This window comes from Oreochromis niloticus, linkage group LG16 (assembly GCF_001858045.2).
Source record: "Oreochromis niloticus isolate F11D_XX linkage group LG16, O_niloticus_UMD_NMBU, whole genome shotgun sequence".
Classification (NCBI taxonomy): domain Eukaryota; kingdom Metazoa; phylum Chordata; class Actinopteri; order Cichliformes; family Cichlidae; genus Oreochromis; species Oreochromis niloticus.
In genome coordinates this window covers 1,559,619-1,568,120 of record NC_031987.2, presented here as the reverse complement: position 1 = coordinate 1,568,120, position 8,502 = coordinate 1,559,619, and the positions used below count along the sequence as shown (strand labels likewise).

The window sequence follows — 8,502 nt, the reverse complement described above, 5'->3', positions numbered from 1 at the left end:
AATGAAAGTCAGGCGCAGCGGTACTCTGACAGGACACAGGGACCCCTGGGGGGCCCTCACAGGGAGCTGGAGGCAGGCAGGCAGTGTCAGGGAGGTGATAAGGGGAAGGCAGGCAATCTGAAGTGGAGAGACAATGTGCTAGATTTATGCAGTGATGTTTGCACAAGCACACACCCACACACAGGTTAGAGGGACACACACCTGCAGACTCTTATCTATGGACTGCAACACAAAAGAACATGATGCACATTCAGCTGTTCGTTAAACTGGCCTGTCGTTGGATATAGCTGTGCAAGCGTGGCTCGCCGAGTCACCTCGGCTTTGCCATGCGATCCAATAACGTCTGTATTTTACTTCTGCCTGTGTTATTTTTGTATTCTGTAGGTGAGCAGACCCTGTAAGCCTGCGCGTGGGCTGCAGCACAGTTACAAGAGGGGAAGCAAACACTTGTTCTTAAACAATGCCCAGTGTGTCTGCAGGCACTCCTCGTGGCATCACACAGAAGTATTTTTAATATTTAAAGGGTGGGCTGCCCGACCGAGATGGGAGGTATGGAAATGTTTACTGCGCTCCGACTCTGCTTCCCTTGCCATTTCCCTCCTCTGTGTCCTTGCCCTGCGTGCAGATCTCATTAACATCGGGCTAATTTCTCGCACTGCTTGTTGACCTTTAATTATTCTGGTGATCCTGCTGGTTCTTCACTGTGGTACCCAGTGCAAGTGATAAACAACAGTGCCAAAGGTAGGTGATAGACAGGGAATAAGTGTGCTGAGAAAAGCCACTGTTCAGGTATAAAATGTGCTCATTAATGCCAGTATAGACCTCGGTTATTCTTCTTTCCCCATTTTATTATCTTCTTCTCCTTACAGTGTCCTGTTAGTCAGTGTCACTGCAAACAATTAGAGAATATGCCTCATCCAAGCTAACTGTGGTGTCCTCCTTCAGTCTGCAGCTCTATTTAAATCCATATTTATCATATATCCTATTTTGTTCTAAAAACCTGGGATAAATGAAGGGACAATATTTAAAAGACAGAATCATGGTCCCTGAAACATGAGTGCAATCAAAAAAACTTCCCAGCAACTCAAATATTAGGTTATGTAATATCCTGTGTGCTGAGTGGACTTTCTAAGTGGGCAGCACACGAAGCAAAGCTGGAGCTGTCTCCACACTGTAAAAAACAACATGTGCTTTAGAGCACATGAAGGCTGTGTTATTCCAGGTCGAATAAAATAAGATGCATTAAGACAAACATGACAAAGTGCAATGAGAAACCCAAAGCTCTGTGCGTGTGCACAGGCCTGCAGGAAACCCACCCTCGAGCTCTGGATGACAACTGCAAAATAATTAAAGGCAGAACTACGCTCGGTGTTTTAGTGGACGCTCATGCAGCTTTCTAACACACCCAAAAAGCTAAAATAAGAACGTTTTCTTAACATTTGGTGTTAAATTTCTTGGAACGGCTTCTTTGCTTCTGCCTTTATTTTGAAGTAAAGCCTGACGCAAACAGAAGGTCCGGACAAAATGTTTCAATGCATCGGGCCGCGCTCGAGTCAGGTGCAGCTAGGCAACCAGCATGGCTATGCTAATCACCACGGGCCCACGCTAGTATACAGTTTCACGGAAAATTACGCAACAAGTCTGTAGAACAGTTTCTTATGCATATTTTCACAGCAGCTTTGAATCGTCTGCATCGGTGTGGTTGGTGATGCAGCTGGAGCCCCGACCGTGGCTTTAATAAAACATTCAGCTTATGCTAATGAAAAACTGCTTCCCTCTCGGTTCCAGGTCACTGTTGTATAATGAGGTCGGTGAAGATGGCGCCATGAATTTAATTGCAGAATTGCTGTAAAAGGGTCAGCTGTACTCCGGAGTAACGGACACGTGTTTTTAAGAGGGAGCCTTTGGACGTGCAGAGCCCGGTGTGGTGAATGTGATCTCAGTTCATCTAATGTTTCGTGCCGTTTGGCTACAATAACTGTGACATTTGGGAAACTGTCACAATGTTGAGCCTCCTATGGAGAGATTAGTTTGTCGTGACCTGACTGAGGCTGTAAATCTGGCGGCGCCCGCGTCTAAGCAAACACAACCCACCAGTGGACCACGAGTGAGCTGGAGCTTTGCAGGAGTGCACTTTCTGCAAGGGATGAGTTTATGTGGTCCATACAGTGTTAGTGATTCACCAGGTGTACATGATGATTGGGCCCACTGTGACTGATGTACACGGGCTGTGTGACAGTCTGCTGCAATCTGCTCCACACTTTAAATCAGACCCTGCATCATTAGACGACTTCTCCACCCTCGGGATCGACGGCCATCCGGTCTGAACCTGCTCTTAGGCTGCTGTCGTTTATTTTTAACACCTTCTGAATATAACCCGACCCTGTGAATCACCACAGAGACAAAGAAGCTCGCAGACACTCCCACCGATGCTTCTGCTGCTCTTCTCCAACTGAAGCGAGATCATAAAACTTTTAATATGACAGGACAGAGTCAGAGTCCTCTTAGAACGAACAATCTGCATCTAATATGTTTATGTTTATTCAAAGTAAATGGACGTCCTGCATTAGTGTCGTCTGTCAGGCTGTGACAGACTAAGTGCTACAATTCACACAAAATCTGTAATTAAGTTGTTGCTAATCTTGGTTGAGGCCATTTCTCTGTCACTTCTGAGGTCAGCAACTCGAAATTATACTGCTGGGATCGCAGTTTAAGTCTTCACTTGACAGGATGTTTGTTTATGTGTTTTTCTCCCTTCGTCTTCGTCTCCTTTGTCACTCGATGTGTAAAAGAAGGAAAACTTTATCCAACAAAGGTGAAAAATTCATTCTCATTTTGTCTTTAAGATAGTGACGCTGTCTTGGGGAGATAAGGAAAAATGAATTATTAAGGCCTTTATGTTTGTCTTAAAGCAGCAGTTCTTGTTCAGCTAATCGTAGTTCAAATGTTCTGAGCAGAAAGTGAACTTTACCGGGTCTGAAATTTAACACCAAAGCCAGCAGGGGGCGACCTCTCTGTCTACATTATTCAATCACCACAAACATCTTCCCAGTTATCTCACGTTCTGCTTCAATTTCTGTAATATTTTGGCCACCTAAAAAAATCTTTCTCAGAGTGAAGTTGAACTAAAAGAAACACAAAGACTGGCTCTGCACTTCTGTACTAAAATTAGCATCTCAGCTGTGACGTCATCCAGCGGTTTGTAGGGTCCCATTACGATCAGCATTTTGTCACTCCTGGTGTTTTGGAATCAGATTTAATGAGGGAGGGCGACTAAGCTTGTTGTTCATCAGCCAATGAGCATGCCCTGGATTATATCCCTGACTCAGTCCAAAGTTTACAAAGTGGACTCGCTTGGATGTCTAAATGAGCGACTGAGCCCATAAATGGCACAGGAAGTATCGCCCCCTGTTGGCCATTAGAGTGAATGCACGTTTAAGGCACTTTAGCTTGCCATTTTCATTCTCCTGTATTATCTCGAGCTAATACCGTATTTTCTGCACTATAAGGCGCACTTAAAATCCTTTAATTTTCTCCAAAATCATCAGTGCGCCTTATGTATGAATTCTGGTTGTGCTTACTACCCTCGAACTGATTTTATGTGGTACACGGCGCTCAAACATCTGTCAAAAATGTTTTAGTCCGACTTTGGCTACGAAGCCGCACCGCTTGATGGATTGTTGGAGCATTACGGCTACTGTAGTCAGGAGCCTCGCGGAGTAATCTGGGTCCTAAACTCCGTCTGCTTCAGGTCCCAAAGTCAAACGAACACTTCAGTCAGGAGAACAACTGAGATAATCCATCCACAATACCAGGTTAGTCATTAATGTACTGCAACAACATGGGAATAGAGCAGCTGCCAGAGAATTCAACATTAATGAATCAATGGTACGGAAGTGGAGGAAGCAAGAAGAATAAGTTGAGTCTTGACTGTCTTGTTTCGCCTAATGCGCCTTATGGTCTGAAAAATACAGTAGATGAAATTGTGTATTTGTAGTTGGTCTGAGGGATGAACAGGGAGGGCTGTAAACCTAAAACACAGGGCTGTATTACCTCCCCACGAAGGGGGGGGGGGGGGGGGGGGGTGCTGTCTGACTGCTGGTGACTCTCTGTATTACTGTAGGATCTTTACATTAAAACATAAAGCATCTCGAGGTGACTGTTGGTGTGATTTGGTGCTACATAAATAAAACTGAACTGAACCGTTTCCCTATTCGAACTCAGATTAGCAGACGACGATATAAAAACAGCTGTAAAAGCATGAACGCACACACGGACACACAGAAGCGTATTACAGACAGACTCAAAAACAAAAGCATATGTTTGCATTCATGTTTCTAAACTGATCACTGGGAATATGGAGCCTCTGTGGGTTCATCACATTTTAAATGGTGCAAATCAAAGTGAGGGTGTGAATAAGAGCGAGCGCAAATGGAAAGACAATAAATGTCATGTCTGTTAATGAAAATGTCAACTCGTGCGGTGCTCTTGTATTATTGTCCTCCTTGAACTGTGTTCCTTCTGATGATAAGAGTTATTAGAGGTAAAAATAAAAATGTCCTGGTGGTTTCAGTTTGAGGAAATTGCAAACGTCTACAAACTTATAACCCGTGTTTGTAGATGTGTGCGTTCCCTTTGCTCGTAGCTCATAAAAACTCGATAAGTGTAGCAACGCTACATGAAGTTTAATATGCGCTGTCATTTTCATCTCAGAAAACAAAACATCCAGAACTTATTTATGAGACGAGAAAAACAGAAAGGAAAATAGAGTTATAATCATAAATCTGTGACATGATGAGAAAAACACCATCAGATCCTTGTGCTGTTTTGGTGCAGAGCACAAAATGCAAGAAAGAAAGAAAGAAACAAATAAAGGCACATGAGAAGTAAAAACTGGTTAAATCACTGAATCACCAACCTTCAGGCCTGCAACATCGTCGACACAAGCAGCAGAGTCAAGGACACAATGCAAGGACTCGTTCTTGCATTCAGAAGAAGCAGAACCTGCAGTCCGAATGTTGTAAGCTGATGCTAATGCAAGCTGCACGAGTGCCATTTGCATGCTGTAATGCAACAGTGGTGTCCTGGTACGTGACTGTCGGCTCATGCAGATGCAGTCTGGTTATTTTACCGTGCAGCTGTATATGAAGCGTGCGTTTGTTTGTTTTTTATGTGTGTTGCTCTGTTTACCCTGCAGCATCTTCTCTGCAGAACCACACCCCGATTTTGGATTACATGCTGCTAACTTGCATTAGCATGTGCTTGCCTTGTGTTGACCATGTGTCAGGCCTTTCTCCACTTACCCTGGGGCGAGAGGATGGCATGCACTTGCTGGGAGGGGGGTTTGTTATAGAGGGTTAGGGATGGGAGTTGGGAAGACAAGCACACACCTTCAGTGTGGGACACAGGCAAAGAGATCTCCATGCAAGCAGCGGACTGGGCCTTGCGGAAGGGCGGTCGGCCAGGGCCTCTGCGGGTAAGCCGTGGCCCCTCGGGACCCATCGGAATGCGAGGCTTCCCCGCCGAGCAGGGCTGGGAGGTGGGGCTAGTGCAATGTCCATTGACATGATCTGTAACAACGGCAAAGCATTAGCAAACAACAGAAAGAGGGATGTAATTCAACTTTAAACATATTCTGATTTACTGCTGCCGTATCCATCTTCACAAGTCATTTAGTTTGATGGGAAGTGAAATAAAAATCAAGGCAGGGAACCTCGAATTAGGGACGAGATTTTCCAAGGAGATAAGTGCTTTTCCCGACCTGCCGGGAGACGCTTTGTCTACTAGACTGCAAAAGGGCAGGCTGACACTAGATGACCGATGAAGATGAATATTTCTGCAGTGTAAGAGGAGCAAGCTGATGCTGAAAATTTGATTGCCAACTAGGAAGATGATAGTGAGGAAAAGGGGAGAGTGAGTGACAGAGGCTGGAGAGTGGTTTGAAGTAAGTATGTGCAAGGAGGAGATGCCGGGGCAGAGGAGGAAGATGCAGAATAAAACTGTGAGTGCAGCTTCATCGAGTCTGTGACGTGACATAAAACAGGCTCGTTTCATCTCCACTTTGTTGCTTTTATCTCAGTGAAGTTTGGGGAAACCTTGTTTTTAGCAGAAACTCTAATGCCAGAAGCTTTATGACATCCAAAGCTGCAAGTGAAGAACGAAAACAACCTCTGCTCTTTATTCTGTCAAATTAGCACTCGCTTATATTGGCTGGGCTACAAATTCATCTACGGACAGCGCTGATACCAACACACTCGGTGATTTCTGGAATGGCTTTACACGGCCTCCCCTCAGGGACGGGTCCGTACACTGTGCTGGAACCAAACCCTGTTAATGAGACAAAGGAAAGAAAGGCCGGGCTGACCTTCTCTTGTTCTGTGTTCAGCCAGCACAGCTCCTCCACACCTGTGAGCGGGCACGAGAGGCGGACGGATCGATCCCAATATGCTGGCACTGGTATCGATCCACACTAGTATGTGGCCCGTTTTTCACTATGGAAATGAAACAATACCCTCGAACATGCGCTCTCTTGGTGTTGACTTATTGAAAGCCTGTACACATTTAAACAACAGAGGAGCTCTAGAGACGCCACAGTTACACTCCAGCTCTCCAACGTACACAAAGGGCCGATTAAATAATGAAGGCAGGGATCACAGGTGGGCATCAGTGTGTTCAGGTTCTGCAGTCATGTGATCATGTCTAAAAAACATCAGTCTATGGACACACTGACCTGTATTTATTTACATATCACTACGCTCTCATCCTCACTGAGTACATAAAACAGAGCCCCCTTTTTATCAGTGACCCCCCCACCCCACCCCGTGGCAGATTAACAGCAGCTGTGGTCGCTGCCGTGGGAGGACAGAAGCTTTCCATGTGTTTTTTGGTTGAAGGTCTTATATATGGAGACGAGTGGAGCAGGAGGATAAACAATATCATGATCATTTGTGCAAACACTCGAGCGTTCCGAGTATTCGGCACCGATCGTTCGTCTCCGGCGCCCAGAGAGCTCTGCCGTGCAGCCAGTCGCTGCAAAAATGATTCAATTTCAAAGTGAAGATGAAAAGCTCCAGGGTGCCACCCAGTCCACGTGCAACACTCACCCAGTTTCACAGCAGGACTGACGAGGCAGCGCAGGGACTGAAAAACTGCAGGTAACACGGGGCCAAAGCGTATGACGCCGCCGCCGCGATCGGGCTTAACGTTTTGTTCATTTTGTTGCCTCGAAATGTTCTGAAGGAAACTGGTTTATAGCTGAAAGCGCGACACTGTGCTGACGTGCACATCCCACTCCACCCCCTCACCACACGCGCACAACACACATCATCAACACAAAGGCACAAACACAATAGACTGGAGCGTCTTACTGTCACACAGGTTTCTATTGTCGTGGATTTTAAACCTTCAGCGTTTGCAGCTCTACTGTTTTCTTTAATGTTCGATGACGACACCAAAACTAAATGTGCTGCATTCAAAACAACTGACGTTTGAGTTTCTGTCCTCACCTTCCTACTGATGGAGCATTTAGTAAAGCTGTTACCAAACAACACAAGTCAAAAATCAGGAGGCACGATTGGGGTTAGAGAAGCAGAAGTTCTGAGAGGTGACAGCATGTGTGGCACTGCAGAGGGAAAGATCTGCATGTGTGTGCAGCAGTTACAGATGTATGGGGGGGGGGGTCCAGTCAAAATGGAAGGAAGGCTGTTTAAGAGAGAAATGGGCCAGTTACAATGAGCGAGGGAGCAAGTGATCCAGCACTGCAGAGCAAAGCCTGTCAATGGAGGAAAGGTTGCATAAATCAGAGGATGGTCCAATCATGATAAAGCATGATAAACCTCAAGTTCAAATGTGGGCATGAGCTACAAATCACCTTTGTAAACACTTGCAAAATGTAGAAGGAACAAACACAGACGCTTTAAATCAAAACACACTGACGGGCAAAATGGACGAACAGGTTAGGCCGACAGTCTCATGGGCTGGTTGAACAGGCGGACAGAGTAACAAGGAAACTGAAAGAGGAAAGTTTGAGTGAAATCCAAAAGTACTAATGCAACACAAAAGCCTAGAAACCATGAGAAAAGCAGAAACTCAAAGGAAATCAAGTGAAAACTGCTGGCTTTCGCCTACCGTACCAAGATCAGTCTTAAGATCTGTTGGCAGACTTAACTTTCTGCCGGGTCCCTTTACTGAAACAAAAGAATAGGAAACAAAGCACCAGTTAATCCCTTCAAAATAAAATAGAACAAAAAAGAAATCATAGAAGAAGAAAAGGAGGTGTAATCTGCTTCAAACGATGACAAACCAAAGTGGGAAAAAACTGAAAAGAAACCAAATGGAACCGAGTCAAATGAACAAAGAACATGCAAACTGGTGCACTTGCATGTTTGCAGGCATATTTTCAAAAAGCATGCTCCACTGTCGTCCCAGGCCGGCACGATTGGTGATACTGAGTCAGCGCAACGGCAGAAAGTCTCGAGTGGACAGAGCGATTACTCAGTGATT

The 8,502-nt window shown here is 45.3% G+C and overlaps 1 protein-coding gene across 16 annotated transcripts in view; it reads right to left on the bottom strand.

Annotated features, from left to right (window-relative positions):
* stxbp5l (syntaxin binding protein 5L) overlaps nt 1-8,502 on the bottom strand; it is a 140,632-nt gene that overhangs the window by 10,771 nt on the left and 121,359 nt on the right. For 7 of the 16 annotated variants that reach the window (XM_005450380.3, XM_005450385.3, XM_005450381.3 and 4 more), the window contains 2 exons: nt 8,133-8,186; nt 5,391-5,570 (listed from right to left, as the gene is read on the bottom strand). The exons of 2 other annotated variants lie outside the window; for them this stretch is intronic. In XM_005450380.3, the coding sequence (XP_005450437.1) occupies nt 5,391-5,570; nt 8,133-8,186 (234 nt within the window). The remainder of the gene's footprint in view (nt 1-5,390; nt 5,571-8,132; nt 8,187-8,502) is intronic. 7 more of the 16 variants (XM_005450382.3, XM_019353116.2, XM_005450387.3 and 4 more) reach the window with 1 other exon arrangement.